General features: G+C 41.8%; 2 protein-coding genes across 2 annotated transcripts; one reads left to right on the top strand and one right to left on the bottom strand.

The window, feature by feature from the left end:
• Positions 1-154: 154 nt before the first annotated feature.
• Positions 155-3,589, bottom strand: LOC110981704 (ciliary microtubule associated protein 1A-like). Its single transcript, XM_022239518.2, has 4 exons — positions 3,382-3,589; positions 2,621-2,731; positions 2,259-2,372; positions 155-1,692 (listed from the first exon to the last, which is right to left on the bottom strand). Exons 1-4 carry the CDS (start codon positions 3,452-3,454, stop codon positions 1,211-1,213), a joined length of 780 nt encoding a protein of 259 aa, XP_022095210.2. The 5' UTR covers positions 3,455-3,589; the 3' UTR covers positions 155-1,210.
• An 88-nt stretch (positions 3,590-3,677) lies between these two features.
• On the top strand, positions 3,678-21,939 carry cops2 (COP9 signalosome subunit 2). Its single transcript, XM_087136949.1, has 12 exons — positions 3,678-3,779; positions 7,929-8,042; positions 9,765-9,842; positions 10,326-10,379; positions 11,449-11,610; positions 12,009-12,086; positions 12,752-12,926; positions 13,898-14,076; positions 16,038-16,188; positions 16,535-16,617; positions 17,346-17,404; positions 17,795-21,939. The coding sequence occupies exons 1-12, from the start codon at positions 3,726-3,728 to the stop codon at positions 17,937-17,939; spliced, it is 1,332 nt and encodes a 443-aa protein (XP_086993075.1). The 5' UTR covers positions 3,678-3,725; the 3' UTR covers positions 17,940-21,939.
• The last annotated feature ends 77 nt before the right edge of the window (positions 21,940-22,016 follow it).

The following is a 22,016-nucleotide window of genomic DNA, read 5'->3' as shown; positions in this document are numbered from 1 at the left end:
TTTAGGCCAAATATGCCCAATTTATGCAGAAAGAACCATAAATCAAACATTTTTTACTTAACATCAACAAGGGAAGGTAACAGGTATCTTTTTGTACCATGAAAAATTAAAAATCCAAACTGGACCCTCAAAGGAGAAAATTTCCAACTACAAATTATGTTACATTTATACATGTGTACATGTATATACATACATGTACAAGTATTGCTTTATTTCATTTTATCAACTGGGTTACATTTAATGTTTTTACTGTACAAAAAATGATCAATATTCAAATGCTGCATAGATTATTGTATTTTCTTCATCACTGGTTGCATATTAAATCATGAATGTGAGCACACATTTTGAAGCCTGGAATACTGACCTTTGAACTTTTCAAAGATCTTATATGGTGAACTTATTGTACATTGTACACATACTGCCATTATCTGCTGCCAATATAATATTACATATATTTACATGCTTCCTCCAACTCTATGGAAATGTGTGACCTCACACAGGACCAAACTGTTGAAAAACATGTTTATCTTTCAAACCCTGCTTTGACTGCCAAAAAAATAGATACATGTACATTGTGAGGACGGAAAGTTGGTAAAATGAATTCTGTGGAAAAATAGGTACATGTATATAATAAATATAGGGAAAATAGAAAACGAGGGGAAAGAACCTTGTGGCATCACTGAAAGTTGCTGCGTTTGATTTTAAATGAGAAGTTGCACCGGGTACCTTGACCCATCAACACTGCTGTTTTATATCATATCAAGTGACCAAATTTTGATCAAACTGTCTTCTGTTGAAATCACTTTGAGACATGCCTCTCTTCATTTTAATACCTAACTAAACGGGTATCCAAAAAGTGTGCCATCTTGCAGCAATTATCTTGAAGCTGTGATACAATAAATTGGGAACTACATGTATTGGCAGGTTTATCATTGGGACCAATTTAACAGGGTATAAGTGCTGAAAGATACATAGTTTTGCTGAAATGAGCCAAGATAATGATGTACTTGTGCATTGCTTCTTCCAAGATTCTTATCAGCACTTGCCTGAGAAATAGTTTTGCTTGACAGTATATTTAATTTCTGCACGCCACAGCAATACATGTAGGTCTGTGAAAATTGGCCCCTGGCCAAAAACCTTTTTTAAATAAAGCTTCTGTGACTGGAGAGATATGTAAACTACTGGCAAGACTCTCTGATGACCTCTGCATCTAGTCGGTGACATCGATGATGAGCGGACAGACGAATTCCGAGTGTTTGATCCCCAGGGAGTAGCTTGGGTACTTCTTCTTGTTGACAGTCACCTTCTCTGGGCTGTGGGCTCCTGGTCCAGGCTTACGTGTCCCGTCCCCGGGCATATTGTTCCTACCCAGCATGGAGTACAGGGGTTTCTTGTTCTGGGTGATGTCTGGATGCACGGCGTTGTGGCTGCCCGGGCCTGGGGTCTTAGACATGTCCTCCAGGTAGCTGCCAACTGTGGGCCGGCCCGTCATAGAGTAGCTGGCTGAGGACTTCTTGTTGGGCACCTTGGGCCCGATGAGCTTTGGCAGGGTGTAGCTGTTGGAGGCGGGGCTTTGGTCTCGCTTCCTAAACCGGGTGCGGGCACCCATGGAGTAGGCTGGAGCGTGGCGCTCGCCTTGTGGGTGCACCTTCTCTGGACTGTAGGCGTACGGTGAGGGTGTGACAAATGTATCTGTAACAAAATGTTTACAATGTAATTCATTATTGAAAACTGATTTTTTAAAAATGTTAATCGTGAAATTAAGCTCACAGATTTCATTCAAAAATTGCAGCTGAAAAATTTACCATTAATGCAACAAAATGCCTAATGCATGAATGTTTAGGTTTACAAAACTACATGTATGTCAGTATGTACAGTCAAACATTGTTAATAAGACGTCTTTCGGACTTGGCAAATTAGCTTGTTATAACAGAAATCTTGCATTATCAGGAATGAAAACAATGAAAAAAAAAAGATCGGGACCTAAAAATTTCTTTGTTATCAGCAGAATCTAGTACTAACAGTGCTGTTATTAACCAGGTTGGACCGTACATGACTAACAACCAATTGTGAGAAACACTGTGTTTTCACTGAAGCAACTACGTGTATTTGGTTATCTGCTGCTACAGAATTCCCAAGGCTTGAAAATGGATGTCCCAAATCCTCAGTTATCAACCTTCTGGTAATGTCTGGAACTTTACAACTGCATCCAGAAAAAAGGGGAAAGCAACAAGTAGCCACAACAGATTTTGACTCACTTGGATCCTTCTGTCGGCCTAGGATGGAATATGCTGGTGTGCCATCCTTTCCAACTCTTGTGATGGTAGGGGTGATGAAATGTGCTGGGCCTGGACTGATGTCTTTTCCAAACACTGTAAAAAAGATAGATTAGTATTGGTAATTCCAACATTTCCACAAAATAAACTTGAATTGTCTGAAAGACAATTTCTTGGCAAATGTAGAAATTTAAATAGAAAAATAATTTAGTATAAATCAAAGTTTCAATAAAATATATGCATTTGGACAAGTGACTTTGCTAGTATCACAAAAGACATGATGTCGCATAAATGTAGCAAAAATTACCATGAATGTAAGGTGTAACGTTACTAAGCAAACTTACTAGAGTTCTCTAGCCGGTTGCCAAAGGAGTAAGCAGGTTTCATGTGTTTGGTGGAGTCGTGTTTAATATATCCACAAGTGGAAGGAAGTCCATAGCGACCAGGTCCCGGTCCTGAAAAAAGGAAGAATTTAATTTTATTAGGCATAATGCCACGGTACAGTTGTTTTCCTAGTTTTGGATCACAAAAAATATCCAGTCAGATTGCAGCTACAAAAAAACTTAAAATTCTGGTGAAATTTAGTCAGTAGGGCCTTGTCCACCTTGTGTGTTGGAGGTACTACCGAATTATTTTCAAAATCTTAGCTTAACTTTTAATTTGCACTTACAGGATCAACAAAAGTGACGAGGACACTTTTTTAGTTCTGGATCAGTTCAACCAGTTCTGGATTGTGACAAAATCTTCTTTACAGAAGATTGCTGTTAATTTACAAGTAGGCCTAGGCCTAAATTAACAGCACAAGAAATCCATTTTGCAGCCAGATCCATCATAACAACTGAACAAGTTGATTTTCTAATGATGAATTTCTTAATTTAGAGAAAACTATTTCATTTTTATTTCATTTTAGTTACTGTCTTGAATCATGACACTGTCCAGTGATTCTGACTGAAAGAGCCACAGGAATTAGGCCTAGGCCTATCTTCGTTTGAACACTTAGGCTAAAACATCAAGCCTCGAAAAATGACCTCGGCTAGGCCTTTGCCATGGTTGGAAAAAATCTTTTTGAACGAATATCCACGGAAACTTCATTTTAATTACGTACCCCTCTCTCTTGCAGCAATATTTGGGCTTCCATCTTCCTTTAGCCCGCTTGATTTGTCCATCTTGTTTGTCATTTATTCTTTAATACTTCCAGAATCAAGCCGCGAATCGCTTCTACCCGTCAAGTGTCCGGAAAACTAATGTCTTACACGTGAAATGATTTTAGTTTACGTTTACCGTACCGACAAGTTTTCGGTAACTACATGTCACTAAGGACGCCCCTGTAAAGTTTTACAACTTAGCAACAGTAATGAATATTCATGACAATAGCGCCACCAAGAGCACAAGATAATAATTTTTTTAGGGATCAACAGAGGGCGCAAATCCGTCTACCCAACTTTCAAGATGTCGGACGCAGATGATGATTTCATGTGCGACGAAGAAGAGGATTATGATTTGGTAAGTAGGTAGAATACAGGGAAAGCACTTTTAAAAAGTACACAGATCAACTGGGTAGCCTCTGAACTTTGAAACTGGATGGGGAAGGTCTTATTAAGTCATGCTTGTTGTCACAAATTTACCACTGAAATAAGTCCACACCTTGGCTTAACTTCGCCAACAAATGCTGGTCAGGACATGGCGGGCCTCGGCCTAGCTAGCCCCACACGTAGGGCTGTGGTGGCTTTCTTTAACAATCTGTCTCTCTTCTGTCGCCACCACAGCCCTACTTCAAGGCAAGTCTCAAATTCCTGAAATCCAAAGTGCAGGATTGTCACAAAATTTGAATCCTAATAATCTTCCGAAATGAGAATGACTCAACAATTTTACGTAGGGGTCCAGTCCACGTATTCAAGCCCCATTGAAAACAGTGTAAAATCAGCACCGTTCAGGGCCCAGTAGTATGCACGCCAACATCCCTGAGATTTCTGAAACACAAATGAAATTCTTGTCTGGTCACTTATCTTTCAATTTCTTTTCAATTTTTTGTGGGTTAACCAATAACATTTTTAATTATTCCCACCAAACAAAAGCGAAAGCAGCGCTTCTTGCACCGGAAGTCAAGGCAACCAACAGGTGCCATAAATGCATAATTCATGTTGTCACAGTATTGCTCAGTTGCGTGCGCACTTTGCTAGTATGCAGTACGCCCACGGCACGTGCGTGGAGCATGATACAATGAAATGCATATGATGGTTATTCAAATTTAATGTCACCAGTTGTTCGTCTGTCATGCAAGGTGTGATGGGAACCAGTTTTGTATGGTACAACCTATTCCAGAGCGCCTGTTGGGTGCCCTGAAATTCGCTGCAAGAAGCTCTGCTTTCGTTTTTAAAATGGTGCTGCCCATGGTCAGCATATAATCATTACAGGCCCATACATTAGAAAATATACGGTTTTGGAAAGCTTTAGGGTGCTCATATAACAGTCCAGACTCTGAGGAATATGCCGGTGTAAGTAAAATTGTCGAGTCATTCTCATTTCAGAAGCTATTAGGAGTCAAAGTTTGTGACAATCCTGCAGTTTGGATTTCAGGCATTTAAGACATGCCTTGAAGTAGGGCTGTGGTGGCTCTCTTTTACAATCTGTCTCTTTTCTGTCGCCACCACAGCCCTACCTGTGGGGCGAGGCCTAGGCCTACTCCCACTGCCAGAATTGTGAGATACTCTCCAAGTCCCTCATGGCAGGCAACTCCAAATTTTCATTGCTTTGAAATGCTATGGGATTCTGATTGTGCCAGTTTATTCTTCCTAAATCTGCCATTTCTCAATCAAATCTTCCTCCCAAAAGCCGTTCATACTAAACAATAATATCTCAATAACACACAATCATGATGGATTTTTGGACCGTCTTCAAGCTATTTTTGGCCAAATTAGGACCTGGCCGGTCCGAGTCAAATGAAGCAGCGGGTACCGCGAACTATTTTCAAGATGTATTTTTGTGTTGGGGAGATGTTAATTATATATAACAGGTTTTGCCAGCCGACCCTGGCAAGCTCGATGGTCGAGTGGTTAAGACATCTGCACTAGTAGGCAGGAGGTCGTGGGTTCGAGTCCCACCCGAGTAAGCTTGTGAGGTTTTTTTTCGCAAGCTCTCGGACAAGCACTGAGCATACAGTGCTTATTGATATACGTTGGGTAAGGGCAAAACCTGTTATATATAATTAACATCTCCCCAACGCAAAAATACATCTTTTAGTTTTACTTACAACCTTACCTCTCTTCAACAAACAATCTGCACATTTGAGCTGCATACTGTGGCGCATATCTGTTGAATTGAAGACTGCTTCCCAACCCTGTCCTCCAAACTTAGACCTGTATAGGCATAGGGACGGCGACCAGTCCAATGATGTACGATGCATCACGTCATTGGCAACCTTGACTCCATGGGTTATGTGCGCATTCCTTCATGGGCAAGATCTTACCTGTGGAAATGAGGTTGCGTTATTGGACTGGTCACCGCCCCTATCATGTACATGCGTTTTGGGAGAAGATTTGATTGAAAAAGTGCAGATTTAGGCCGAATGAACGGGCACATTCAGAATCCTGTAGCGTTTCAAAGCAATTAAAATTTGGAACTATGAAAGACACGGAATGCGCCTCATAATTCTGGGAGTGGGCTTAAGCATGGTTAATCTAGCCCTAGTCTAATAAGACTTATCGCAAATACTGCATGGGTGATTTCGCACAATTATAGAAAGGCATTGTGAGAAGCAAAAAGGAACATTGCCCCTTTTTCCTATACAAACTCCACCTCACCAGACGGTGGTCATGATGCAGAGGTCTGTGTGGCAGTGGTGATTAATATTAAGCTGTTTTTACCAACTCGTCTTAACCTTGACCCCTCCCTCCCCCGACCATGCCGACTCCTTGGGCTACATGCTCATTCCTTCACTAGCCCGTGGTCTTGTAGAATATGAAAATGTATTAATATACATAAACGTTGCGTAAATCGCATGTGTATATCAAAAGTTACACACTCGTGCCCAGGTATTCTCCTGCACATCACGAATGCATAAATCTGTGTTGTGCGTAAACATATCAACTACAGTCCTAATTTAAATCGTCCAAACAGTGGGGTATTTGAATTATACAATACCAGGGGTTAAAATTGCACCGAGGCCAAGTGTTTTAATGTCAGTCTTGCACCATCGATACCAACTAAAAGCCTGGAAGTGTCGTGGTTAACATTGTTATCCACAAATTATTCTGAAATTTTCATCAAAAATTGCATGAGCTTACATGTAAGTTTCTTTAGGCCTCTTCACACTAGCGCCGAAAACGCACATCTGTGACAATCAGTGCCACAGCGTATGTGTCTTGCTATGTGCGAGATTTCTTCGCCGACTTCCACACGGTGCGATGTTTATCGCATAGCTGACATTCCTTGTTCCACCACGATTTGCAACTTCTGACATGTCTGAAATGGCTGAGCAAAGCAGTGATGGAAACAGCTGGATTCACATCGAAAACTGCGATATATTTTGCGCAAGATGTGAGACAAATGTGAAATAAAAATTCGCATTTTTTGCGAATGGAAATTTCTTTTAAAATCTTGCATGCGGCCGCGGCAAGCTTGCGGCACGGATCGGAAACCGGCGCTGGCCCGTTCTGTACTACTAGCGATAGCAGCTTCACAAAAACAAAATGTTTGACAAAACAAACTTGCCCTCAGTTTCTTGCACAAATTTTGTGCAGCTTGATGCCCATGGATCGTGGGGAAACAAGGTTGTGCAATTTGGTAGGATTATATAGCACGTGTAGTTCGGTACAGTACGGTACTAGGGCACACATGGACATTCAATACGGAATAAGTGGCACCATGAACTACACGTTGGAACATACACCCCAAGTGCGATACATGTACCAGCTTTGTACGTACGTAAACACGTGTTTACTTCTGTCATTTTGCTTGTCACAGTATTTTGCCAAAATTCTGTGAAAGCAAAAGAAGATTTCCTGGACTTTTGAGGAAGCGGTGGACGTCATTAGGATGATGGCTAGGGCTGATAAGGTAGATAAAAATGGAGGAAGCCGTGCACAACCACAAGGTGTATCAACTCACAGGACCCTCGCGACGATCGCACTCTGCATTCATACGTCCGATCACGGTGATCATAACACAGACTTCGCATCGATACGAAGTTTTGGAGGAGGTCTCGATCGCTGCGACGATCGCTCAGGACCTGTGTTATAACCGTGCGATTTCGTGACTGAGGTAGACTTTCACACGGCATGATATCTCCGCGATTGTAACATCGATGTGATTTCATCACACAGAACCTCTGTTATCGGCGCTTGTTTGAATAGGCCTTTTGAAGATAAAGGTACATGTACGTGTACATTTATAAGCATGTGTACATGTATTACATAACTTTTGAGAGGTACATGTCTAACAAAATGTTGCCTTTGTCAATGTGTCAGTCTTGTGACGTGGGTTTTGATGTAGTAAATTTTATAAGGTACTGGCCATGCAGTCCAGTTCATTTTTTAAAAACGATGTTGGACCCCTAGTATGGTATAAATCAACACTGTTCAATGTTGCACAGCATATATGTTGTGCATTTGTGTCTGTGCAGGATCATCACAAATGTCAATGATTTTTTCGAAGGAATACTCAGAGGACAGTAACTCGGAGCCGGATGTTGACCTAGAGAACCAATACTACAATTCCAAAGCTCTGAAGGAGGATGATCCGAGGACTGCATTGGATAGCTTCCAGCGGGTGAGTTGGGATTTTTTGTCATAATTATAGCCTTACTTTCTTTGAAAGGCACTTACATGTTCATTTGAAAACAACCAACCACACCACACCACCACACCACACACAGCACCACATACCACGAAAGGCACGATACACCACCACACACCACACCACACACCACACCACCACCATATCACACACAACCACACACCACACCACAAACCACATCACCACCACCACACCACCACCACACCACTGGCACAGCACCACCACACAACCACCACGATCCCACCACCACTACCACACCACCACACCAACACCGCACCAACCCACACACCACACCACACGACTACCACATGACTACCACACCACGACCACCAACACCACACCACCACCACACCACCAACACCACCACACCTTTCACACCACTACCAAATCACCACCACCACTACACCACCACGACCACCAACCTACCACTACCACAACACTACCACACCACTACCACACCACCACACACCACATCACACACCACACCACCAACACACCACTGGCACACCACCACCACACAATTACCACCACACAACCACCACGATCTCACCAATACCACCACTACCACACCACCACCACACCACAACAACACAACACCGCCACACCAGCACCACACCAACACCCCATCACACACCACACCACTACCACACCACAACCAAACCACCACCACACCACCACCTGCACACCACCACCACCACCACACCACCACCACCACACAACCACCCTACCACCACCACACCACACCACTACCTTCACCACCACCTTCACCACCACCACCACACAACTACCACCACCACCTGCACACCACCACCACCACCACCACCAGACAACCACCCTACCACCACCACACCACTACCACATCACCACCACACCAGCACATCACCACCACCACACCGTCACCACCACACTACCACCACAACACCACACCACACCATCAACACACCACCACCAACACACCACTACCACATCACCACCACTACACCACCACTACACCACCACTACACCACCACCAAAACCAACACCACACCAACACCACCACACCACCACCACCACTACACCACCATCACCACACAACCACACCACCAACACACCACCACCACCACTATCAAACCACCACCACCACATCACCACCACACCACCACCACACCACCACCACACAAACACCACACCAACACCACACCAACACCACACCGCCACCATCACACCACCGCCACCACTTCCACAACACCACACCATTAACACCACCACCAACAACACACCAACAACACACCAATTACACACCAACTACACACCAGCAACACACCACCACCAACACACCAACTTCACACCAACAACACACCAACTACACATCAACAACACATCAACAATACATCAACAACACACCAACAACACATCAACAACACACCAACTACACACCACCACCAACACAACAACAACACACCAACACCACACTCCCCAACACAACAACAACACACCACCACCAACACACCACCAACACACAACAACACACCAACAACAACACAACACAAAGTAATTGACAATATTAGTTTTTCATGAAAGGGAAATATTTTCAAACATCTTGGAATTATGTCTGCTGTTGTTACTTCATGAAAACACCAATGATACAGCAGTGGTCAGTTCTAGCTGCAGCGTGTTGACAAGAACTTGAGTTTGACCCTTTACCTTTGACCCCAGGTGCTGGACTTGGAGGAGGACAAAGGGGACTGGGGGTTCAAGGCTCTGAAGCAAATGATTAAAATCAACTTTAAATTGGTGAGTGAAAATAAATTACAATTAGCGGTCAGATAAAAGGCCAAGTGGGATATTGACAGAGTCCACGTTGCTGCATGAATCCATTTCAAATTCATGCGTGTTCATTAATATTTCGCTAGCTACAAGTGGTTGAGTATTCCCTCAATTTGCAGCGCAGTCATGAGCACTCTGTTGTCTGATCAACTGGCCATGAGATTTCATTCAAAAACGTTGGCATGATAGGCAGTTTCAGTCCTGTGTAATTTTCTTGTACCACATAACTTTGTTGAGTACCAGTAGACTGCTCAGTAACTTTGGAGTATTGTGTCATGCAATTACGAATGAAGAGTTTTTTATTTTTCCACTTTGTCTTTTCCTTGAACGGTAGAGTCCCGCAGCGGATTAATTAAGGTGAAAGATAGCACATTGGTTGTGTCCACTTTTCTGAGATTTTTTAGCTGCCCGAAAAATACAGAAATTCACAGCTGCATTTGTTTTTCTCAGGGAAACTATGAAGAAATGATGAAGAGGTACAAGCAGCTTTTAACTTACATCAAGGTGAGATTTGGAATATAGACAATATAGTTTGGAACACTCCTGTACCAGGGTTCTAGCCGCGCTGGGCGGCGCCAGGTGGCACCACCCGGTACTGCAAATTTCTGCCCGGCACTCAGGGTTGAAATTGGCTGTGCCACACGGATTTTCCAAAAAATGAACTGAAATATTACTTGAAAATTTAAATGTACCAATTCGATGGTATTTCAAGCATCAGAAAGCATTAAGAACTGCGCTCACTATGCTTTGTAATCCAAAAATTTACCTGGCACTAAAATGGTCCTAGCTAGAACACTGTCCTGTACAGGTGTATTTTGGACTGGTTTGCTTTAAGCATTTGTTCCTTGCCTGGTCAGTTTGGAATCTTCTAGTTACTCTAGTTAGCCAGAAGCAAGTGTCTGTACTTTAGACTAGGAACGGCCAGTTCCGTCCATAATGATGGCGGTTCAGTTTTCAATTTCTCAAAATAGTTTGAACAGTATACAGATCTGAATTCAAGTTGCAGTGACCATCTTTGATCTATCACATTATCGATGGTGATGGTAATGAAATGGGGTTAATTTTTACGGTGTGAAAAGTAGTGTGAAAGTGTATTAGTGAATCAAGAGGACTTGTTACTTGGGAAAAGGGTCATTCTATGAATTTGGGGTGCAAGTGTCTCCCATCCCTGTTACGTCTGGCGCATAATTTTTTAATGTTTAGAACTCATATTTTAATTTCCAAGATTGATTAAGTTCCGCAAATTACCTGCCAAACAAATAAAAATAGTTTGAAATCAATTATCAGTGATATACCCCTTGTCAATGTATTCACGTAAGGTGTAACAGGGACGGAAAAATGCCACACTTTGGACCCCAAATTTATAGAATGACTCAAAATCTTACTTGAGCAGCAGACCAAAGGTATCACGGTTTATTGATACCCATGTGCTTTCAAATCATGATCGACTCCAATCAGAGCTTAGCTGACGTAGAAGGAATTAATACGTTGCGATTTCTGCTGGGAAAAGTTAAAGCTTTTGTACCCATCAACTGAACCACTGCCCCCCCTTTTTATCATTGGTGTGCCTCAGAGTGCAGTGACGAGGAACTACTCAGAGAAGTCCATCAACAGCATCCTGGACTACATCTCGACGTCCAAGAACATGGCTCTCCTGCAGGAGTTCTACGAGACGACACTAATGGCTCTCAAAGATGCCAAGAACGACCGACTCTGGTTTAAAACAAACACAAAGGTACACTTCTTGCTCCCCAAATGCGTCGGCTTGGTAACTTTCTAGTTCTCAGGTTATTTCCGTGAAGTTGGATATGTTTACCTTCGAACATCGATAGAGAATTGACCTCAGAAAAATCCACGCTTCAATGTGGCCATGCTCCATTCTTAAAATGAAGAGTCTACAAGTAGATTGAATTGTCAGTGTTTTGGGTACAGAAATAACTGCTTGATACCGAAAGAGAATGGCATTGCGTTTCACTCAGGGAAAACTGTCATCTTAAGAAAACTTAAGAAAACAGCTTTGAACCAATGTGAATTACATTTCAGTCCTTGTAGAAATCTCAATGTTCAATTGTCCTTGGTAATTTAATTTCTTGTCTAATGTTTTCAATTGCTGTCTTGATTGTAATTTTTCAGTTGGGCAAGCTGTACTTTGACAGAGAAGAATTCAACAAACTTGCCAAGATCCTGAAGCAGCTACATCAAGCATGCAAGGTACTGTAGATGGTTTGCAGAAGAAATGATGCGATGTAGTACAGGTTGCTTTCACTGAATATTTCTAACTCCCTTGATGGCTATTCGTTTCTTTCCTGGACCATTTTAAGACAGATTTAGATGCTCAGTTCAATACATTGTTTTTAGGAAATGTTCACACTAAGCTTTGCACCTTTTTAAAAATTTTAATTATGTTCCTGTTTATGAAAATCTTGGATTATCCGAGAGCGCAACTTTGACAGTATTTGTGGCAAACAAGAAATGAACAATATTTTGGGGCCCACTCGGACGTTTTCGTAGTGAAAGTCCTGGCTAGTTTGCCCTTGAAAATTTAAATATATGTAGATTTATTTTGGCAAGGTTTATTTTTTAATTGTTTTTTTTTGGGGGGGGGAAGGAGCTATGAATCAGTGTCTTGGCTTTTTTGCCTAAGAATCATCCTGAATTCTTCAGAATGCATTGCTGCGTAGGAGACCAGTGACATATTCTCTTTACCATCAAGGAGCGTCAACCCCCCCAAGTTCTTGTGTTGTATCTTCCTCGATCCTGTAAAATTCTCCAAAACCTAGTGGTGGACACAGGGAACCTGGAGGATTGAGGTTTATCACTGATCATCATTTGACAGATTCCTTACTTGTCTTTTTCACGAATTTTTCATCCCCCAGACGAAAGACGGCACGGACGACTTAAAGAAGGGCACCCAACTGCTGGAAATCTATGCACTGGAGATACAGATGTACACAGCACAAAAAAACAATAAGAAGCTGAAGGCGCTGTACGAACAGTCACTACAGATCAAGTCAGCCATTCCACATCCGCTCATCATGGGAGTCATCAGAGGTAAGGGCCGGCGACCATTTAGACCCGGTTTGAAAAGGGTCCCCCCCCCGGTAGCCCACCCTGTATAATGCCTGCCCAGTACTCGGGCTACTCCAGGCTGGTATCAGGCCTGTCTGCACATTGACGTTTCAAAGTCCCTGATGAAAGGCTTCCCCCACCATGCTTCTACAGATGAATAGGGGTCTAAGCGGATTAGTGTAAACATTGTATAGAGCTGAAGGATTAAAAACCACAAGCAGGTTCCTTCTGGGATAGATTACATGTACCAGTACTTGCAAACAATAGACCCCAGGATGGAGAAGTTTGAGATCAACAACCAGTCCAGCATCCCAGGCCGGTAGCCAGGCCGGTAGCCAGGCCGGTAGCCAGGCCGGTAGCCAGGCCGGTAGCCAGGCCGGTAGCCAGGCCGGTATGAAAGGGGTTTTTGCAACAGGGCGAGCTTACCGGGGGCCCCTTTCAAACCGGGTCTAAATGGTCGCCGGCCCTAAGATGCTCAACCCTAATGAACTCCCTTAGTACTCGTGCTTGGAACCTTTCCTGGATCTGCAAAATTCCTCATTCCCGAAATTTTCAAAGAGCATCAAGCCCATCCAAGAGTAATAGTGTCTGGGCCCTACCTACCTTCCTGCAAAATCCTTCCAACCCTCCCAGTGGATTTCAAAGAAAGCTGGAATCCCCCAACATTACTGCTTATTTGAGATCTCTTGGTCCAACAGCTGTCACGGTCATGTAACCAAATAACCAAAATCGTTCATGTGGTTTTTTTTATTTTGAACCCACTTTTTGTGAATTACAGTCAAACCTCATTAATAAGAGCATCTTGCAAGAGCTTCTTGTCCTCTGTTGTTAAAAATCCATGGTGGAATATAGAAACTCACACTCTCCAATAAACACTTTTTTAGTTACACCTCAGTACACATTTGGTACATGCATTTAAATTGAAAACAAATCCTAATTTCCTCTTTTGTCAGAATGTGGAGGGAAGATGCATCTTCGAGAGTGTGAATACGAGAAGGCCCACACGGACTTCTTTGAGGCGTTCAAGAACTACGATGAATCAGGCAGCCCGCGGCGGACAACGTGTCTCAAGTACCTTGTCTTAGCCAACATGCTCATGAAGTCTGACATCAACCCCTTCGAATCACAAGAGGTATGGTGGCTCCTCCCCCTAGTTTTGGATAACTCTTTGCCTTTTTCAAATAAAAGCTGTTACACTGTAGTTGAGGTTGTCTTCTCCCAGGCCAAAGGGTGTAATTCAACCTGCTAGTTTGCATTGTAAGTTGTGTGGGGAAAAATGCCCGAATGACCTTCTGCTAGGCACATGCAGAGATGCCAACTTTTCAAGATGGAAAAGTGTAATCCTATTGCACTTCCAGTTCCGGTTTCCCGACCAACCATAACTTTTCGGCTCGACCCTTTTCGTCGGCAAATTAGAATAAAAATAAAAAGTTAAAAAGTTAAATAAATCATGCTGTTGTCTTTTCTTTCAAAACAAACACCCCTCAACAACTACGATGTCAAAACACTTGTATTTACCTGACTAGCATTGTTGTGTAAGTGTGAATTGTAATTGATTGTTGATTATATTTCCACATTAATTCTGGTAAGTTTTTATTTTAATCACTTTTGTGGCAATTTTTGGCAACTTTTGTCCCATTCAATCAGCACAAAAAATTGTCAACAAATCCTTACTTACCAACCCTATTTAATCAGAAGCCGAGCTATTTTTTCTTGGCCAAACTAATGTGCTTACTCAGTGCTGTAAGATCCAGCGCGGGCAATATTTATCATGTCACTATTACATATGTTGCAAAACACGTAAGCTTTTCGACGACAAGACTTTGCAATAAATACCCATTTTTGTGATGCATTCATCCCTGAACTTCAGCTCACTTGTTGCCATTGTGCAAAACAAGTCCAGTTGCTCACCAAATATCCAAGAATCAAATCCTCAACAGTTTTCCCAATCCGGTCAACTTTTCACACGATGTTCGACACACGTGTGTACGATATCGGTACGTGTACAACGCATGGACGTACACAGTCACGTTGCATATGAAGTGTAATCGTGCCTATTCACCCCCGTTCATCATAGCATTAATTGGGGCAAGCAGATGATTCAACCACGCTGGTTTCTACCGCTCCTCGTGCAGCTTGTGGGATGTCAGTGATACATTTCTGACGCGCACATTACGAGGCCGGCTCCGTGCTAGCTTACATACGTAGAGTTTATACACAACTGTATGGTTTTGTACCTTCGAGTTGAAAATCGTAAAAATCTTAGTCTGGATCGTATAGTCATAAACAGACTAAACAAATCGTAAAAATTACATCTAAATTGTACAAGTTAGCATCTCCGCTTGACATGATGAAGTTGATGATTTGTATGTTTTGTTCATGTATGTGGTTTACTATATTGGGCTTGAATTTACCACCCACTCGGTGCCGGGTTCCCGGTACCGGAGACCTTGGGTTTGTATGCATAGCCAGGACAAAGCAGCTGGGCCTTGTAACAAAAGACTGTACTCTGAACAAAAGACCAAGCTGCTGGGAATTGCCAAAGTTTTCAGCTCAGATTGCTGGCATTTTCAGAGGTACTCCGTCATTGTTTTCATCACTGTTTGAGGCATTCAGCGCCTGTGGATTATCAGCAGGGACAAAAGTGCTCCAGCACTCCAGGGATGAGTGATACAGTACCGCTGCATGCTAATCTGGCCGCATTTGTAAAGACACCACTACCATTCAGCAACGCACTGGGCCAGTTTCGGGAATAAAGGAAATTACTCAACACCACACAACCTTTGGTTCTCTTTACTGGGCGGCAGGCCTGGCTGCAATACTCAGGCGTCATGTGGGTGTAAACGTCAAGAAAATGAAGTTATGAATTTTTGAAGAATTTTGAAAATAGAAAATCTTGAAAATCACCGAAGAACTTGTCCCGCATATATATGTAAATTCCACCCGGCAGGAAGTGGTCAAAGAGTGCAGGGTTCTATTTTCATGCATATATTACCAATGATTATCATGACCAGTTTTTGTGCAGCTGAAATCACATCTTTAGATTTTGTCCTGAATTCATTAACAGAATTTTTTCTAACTTCTTTATAACAGGCAAAACCCTACAAGAATGATCCAGAAATCTTGGCCATGACGAACCTTGTCAGTGCATATCAGAATAATGACATCAATGAATTTGAGAAGATCTTGAAGAATAACCGACGGAACATCATGGATGACCCGTTCATTAGGGAACACATCGAAGGTAAGGAAAGGGGCCCTGTACAGAACCTTGGAATATATTTCAACTGGAAAATAGTGTTAAAGAGCTCTGTTTGATGTGGTTATTTCGGAATTTGGACACTAAGCTATCAATAGTTTGGAAATAGCTGTCTTTTCTGTGCAAACATGTTTCTTAAATATCACTAAAACTGAATGTTGAAAATGCACAAACTATTGGTGTCTGCTTGTCTCAGGGAGCAAAATTACTAAATGCTCACTGGTATGTGGATACGTACATGTAGTTAGGTGGACATACAAAGTACTTGCCATTGTGTGAATTGTTGAGTCACAAATTTGTTTTAATAAATCAGTTTTGGTCTCTTTTGCAGATTTGTTGCGAAACATTCGTACTCAAGTGCTAATTAAATTGATAAAGCCCTACACAAGAATTCATATTCCCTTCATCTCACGGGTAAGTGCTGATCATTCTCTGGCATTTCTTTAGGAGTTGCATTACAGAATTCCATGGAATTTTATTTGTTTTATGTGCAGAGTCGAACCTCAGAGCAAAGTTAGCATATTTTGTTGACGTTAGCAGTGGCATTATACACATACTTCACAAACCAAACGAGAACAAGCATTCCTATTCCTAGAACAAGCATTCCTAGTCCTAGAACAAGCATTCCTATTCCTAGAACAAGCATTCCTAGTCCTAGAACAAGCATTCCTAGTCCTAGAACAAGCATTCCTATTCCTAGAACAAGCATTCCTATTCCTAGAACAAGCATTCCTATTCCTAGAACAAGCATTTTCTATTCCTAGAACAAGCATTCCTATTCCTAGAACAAGCATTCCTAGTCCTAGAACAAGCATTCCTAGTCCTAGAACAAGCATTCCTAGTCCTAGAACAAGCATTCCTAGTCCTAGAACAAGCATTCCTAGTCCTAGAACAAGCATTCCTATTCCTAGAACAAGCATTCCTATTCCTAGAACAAGCATTCCTATTCCTAGAACAAGCATTCCTATTCCTAGAACAAGCATTCCTAGTCCTAGAACAAGCATTCCTAGTCCTAGAACAAGCATTCCTAGTTGCGTTTCCTCAAGACCAATTTCTTTAAACCAGAGATGTAAACTTTGCAGATTGGCTAGGAATGAGAACAAATCTGTATCAAATCAGAGGGGATTCTGTTTCCTTTTCAGGAGTTGAACATCGACGTATCAGAAGTAGAAAGCCTGCTGGTGCAATGCATATTAGACAAGTAAGTCATTCTCAGACATTCTGTCCCTTTATGCACATTCAGTTGCAAGTTTTGGCCCCGCTGCCAATGATGCGTGCAATCATTTTGACATGTAGGCTTGCAAACCAGTGTGTGCCCTCAATAAGTTATTAGACCAACATTAGGAGTGAGTAGGCCATGGTGACCTGCATGATGCTCACATGGAGAATGCAACATTATATCATTTGGTCCTCCAAATTTCTCAATGGCCGAGTCTCCTCTAGAATGAAAATGCCAGGCCCTCTAAGTTAATATATTTCTATTGAAGAGTTTGATGAAGGCCCCATGAAGAACTGTACACTCCTGGACATGAGGACAATTTGTTTTTGTTTGGCTTTAGTGGTCAATTGTTTTATCCTTTAAACCATGTAGTACAATACGCGGGCGGATAGACCAGGTCAACCAGTTGCTGGAGTTGGATCGACACTCTCAGGACACGGCTCGCTACCATGCCCTCGACAGGTGGACGGTCCAATTAGCATCACTACAGAAAGCCGTAGGCAACAAGATGGCGTGATAATTAACCCCTATCCTCCCCTCCTCCAAACATCGACCACCAACACTCCTACTAACAGAAATGTGTATAAAAAAAGATAAGAAGAAATTCATCTTCATTATGTGTTTGTTTCTTTTTTGTATTGAAATTTGAACTTTGTTTAACTTTTGCAGGGACATTGTGAATTGGATGTGTATTCATTGTGGCTGATGTCCAATTTCAGTCGGGTTTTCACCGGGACTAACTTTTTTTATAGGGCAATTCTCTCCCAACTAAATGATTTCCCGATGTCACCGAATATTACACATCTGTTCCACAAGCTTAGAGGAGTGTTTTTTTCAGGGCCAGTGTAAGATTTAGTAGTTCAAGAAAAAAGTTAGTGCCCAGTGTGTGTTTTATATAGACATTGCACTGGGTACCAGTCACATTTACATTGGATAGTAGTAGGTCTTTCAGTCGGTAACCAGTGGTACATGCTCGGCTTAATGCATACATACAGACATGGGCGATAAGCGATTCGGCTGCGTTCGACCTTTTTGCTTCTGACACAAAAGCGACCAGGAATACTATCACGAGACAAAGAAATTGTGGATTGTGAAGATTCTAGATGATTGCAACAAGTGTGGGCTACGTTCAAGGCAAACTGTAACATTTTGGATTTCTTTCACTGCAAACTGAAGGAGCAGTCATGCAAAAATCCTGCTGCTTTTTGTTGGAGTTTCATAAATCGGTAAACCCCTTATGGAAGTGACTGTCAGAGGTGCTTTTTGGAAGATAAAAGACAGTGATTTTGGTTTTTAAATTTTCATTGCATTTTTTTTTACAGCCATTTGGAGACTGAATGAAGGGGACAAAAATTGAATTGAGCTTGAATTGTAGCATCTCCTCTTTTTTTAGTCATAAAATGGGAAAATACTTTCAAGCATAAACCAAAAATGGACATTAACAAATGTGTATTAGCCATGTGTAAATTTTTGGAGGAAAAAGTCATTTGTGTTGAGATTTATGTGGTTTACAAGGCTTTGATGATAAGTTTACCCTTTCAGACGTTTTCCCAAACGGAAGCACCCTCAGAATGGACGTTTTTGACAGTTTTGTTCTAAAAACTCATTTGGCTAACGGCTGAACTTGTAAACCACTGTTGTAACACACCACACTTCAACACTAACTCTCAAGGAGTGCAGTTGAAATGACGAAGAATCCTGATGAATTTGGTTCCTCCTTGATTTGTTTAATGGTGTCATTCAGCAACTGATGTTATTATATTGTCTCTTGACATGATCTCAGTCATCCACTTAGCAAAGTGATGAGGACAAATGACCCAGCCTGACCCAGGCAACCATGTTGTGCATGTGTACTCTGAGTTTCTTTTTCTTGGCTCATGTTCCTTGTGAGAGCACCATCGTCAAAGTGGACCATCGAAACATCATCTTAGCCACAAATGGTATTTCTAGATGTCCAGTACATGTTCATATTAGCCGCATATCGGCAACATTTGCCCACATTTTGCAGCATTTGGCCAAAGGTAACGAGACTGTGACATAGTGGTCTTAAATGCTCACACTATTTATAAGATTGTTCCCAGTAGGTAAATGCCTGTGCTGTATGTAACCTTCAAGGACAGCGCCCTCTTGTGGCTTCATTTTTGTATGTGTATTAATAAGGAACTTGATATGGTGTCATTACACATTATGGTTGAGTTCAGGCAGCCTATTCTTGACACGGGCCTCGTGTTCTTGCACTCGAACAGCAGGAACACAACTGAAGGACACTGTTCTCGGAACAGGATTACACACCACCTCCCTGTCAGGGTTTTACAGGAGCACACGGAAAAAACTTGTGAGATTTTGATTTTTGAACAGCTGCAAATAGTACGATGGTTTACAAATCCGAAGACGATGGGGAAGTTTTGCAAAATTAACATTAATAATTTTCCATGACACAGAATTAAGCCCAGTTTTAAACATTAACCCTCGAAGAACATACTTGCTAACATACCAGTGATAACTGGTTATACATTCCTGGCATTCGAGGGTTGACACACAAACAACAAATCGAGCTGTTCGTAAATGACACGAGAACAAGCTGCCCAAACTCAGCCTATATGTAGGTGAATCTAAAGGCCATGCCTCCCCCATGAATGAAACATTTTTATAATTTTGAAATACAATGGGAGAAAGTTGATTCTAGGGGGACTTCAGTTTCCGTAAAGCACATCAAAGCCCCGAAATTTAGCTTGACCCTTCAGAAAGGCCAAAAGAGGTTTCACAAAGAAAATTCCAAAGTTTTTTGGTCCTTGACAGTATATTCATAGGAACGACTGGAGAAACTCAGTGTTGCAGGATAGGCCTGTTGGATAGGAAAACATCCTGGAATACGGCAAATTGATTGCTTGAAAGGATGATCCATCTAGTACAGCCGGCCAATTTTGCAGCACTGAGCATGGATTTCTTGTCACTCGCGCAATATTCAAGTGAGCACCATAAGGCGTGCATGTTTTCAGGCCCTGATGTAATAAGTGCACAAAGTGACCTCTGCAACTTAAACGCATTTTATACTTCCTTTCATCCAATGAAATGGTGTGTTCATTTTTCATACGCGGAACCAATTATTTGCTAATGCTTTGGGCAGAAACATTTTGTTTGCATCACATTTTTGCCAGAAGCATTTGCCTTACTTTCATCCAGTGTACATATTTGTGTACATTTAGTATTTTTTTCCTTTAAGGAAATAACGTATACTGTGACTCATGAAATGCCTTTCCCAAACGTTTACCTTTCTCCGCCGCTGGCTTCCTTTGTGGCTCCAACATGCCTAAAATCAAAATCTGATTTTATAATGGTGTGTCACAAAGGTATTACTTTTAGAGAGATAAACCATTCAAATCAAAGTGAAAAGGGAACAAAATGGGTTTAACAGTTATGACCTTGGCATCCTTTTGTGAAATTTTACCTTTTGAGGCATGGACTTATCACTAATGAATTCTGTGTGGTGTAGACTTCAGAGTTTCGCAACACAGCAAATTTTTTCTTCAGGTAGTCACTTGGCTAATATGCTTTATTCTTAAAGAAAAAAATTTTGCCAAATTTGATTTCTGCCTCAGGGCGCCTATTACAAAGTTCAAAGTACCATTTTGGAAGCTGTGTATGCTTTAAGAAAAATTTTAAATAGCTGTTGCAAAAAATTGTAAGTGTTCACATGCATAACACATTGCCAAAAAAACGAATCCCGATGAACCAGCTGAAGGACCAATTCATACTTGGTACAAAAGCGAAAACAAATGCAATTTTGTGGCATCATATTAAATATTGGCACTTACCTACATGTATTTCAACTGCAAAGGATATTTCACTGCAAATGTTTTGGTCGACAAATTTGCTTCACCTTTGCCCCAAGTATGAAGTGGCCTAAAGTGGAACCCAATTCAAAGTGCAAGTCTTAGAAAGGGGCATTTTTCACCAGTACATGTGTGTGGGCAGACAAACTACCCAGAGAAGTTTCCTCACGGGGAAACTGACACAGAATAGAAGTACAAGTACTTTTATTTCAAAGATGGATTTGGGCCGGGGAGATGTAAATCTATTTTGGATTTGCCCTGCCCGACGTGTGTTTAACACTGTATACTCAGTGTGCCCACAAAAGTTTGTGAAAAACCCACAAGCATACTCAGGTGGGACTCGAACCCACGACCCCCTGCTTACTAGTGCAGACGTCTTAACCACTCGACCACCGAGCTTGCCGGTGTCGGTTGGCTGGTTCGAATCAAATGTTAAATGTTAAATTAAAGTACATGTACCCTTCACTCCCTGTTCAGTGTGCAGGCAGCACTCAGGACAAACAGGGTGCTCTGATAAAGTATCAATTTCTGTGTGTGAACATGTGTTATTTTCCTCACATACACAGCCATCTAAAAGTTGCTTGTTTGCCGTAGAGAAAGTATACATTTTGTTTATGCCCCCCACAAAACAGAATGAAGAGAGCATCCAGGAATAAAACACAAGTCGGTTAATGTTTACTTAAAGAGGCTCTTGTTTTCTCTTGGTACATGAAGAGAGTAATATCCATTAGATGATCTCCAACGCTTTGGATGTCAACATG

The sequence above is a fragment of the Acanthaster planci genome, linkage group LG05 (assembly GCF_054643075.1).
Source record: "Acanthaster planci isolate LZ-2023a linkage group LG05, COTS_SCS, whole genome shotgun sequence".
Classification (NCBI taxonomy): domain Eukaryota; kingdom Metazoa; phylum Echinodermata; class Asteroidea; order Valvatida; family Acanthasteridae; genus Acanthaster; species Acanthaster planci.
The sequence above is the reverse complement of the archived record's forward strand: the minus strand, read 5'-3'. Positions and strand labels throughout refer to the sequence as shown.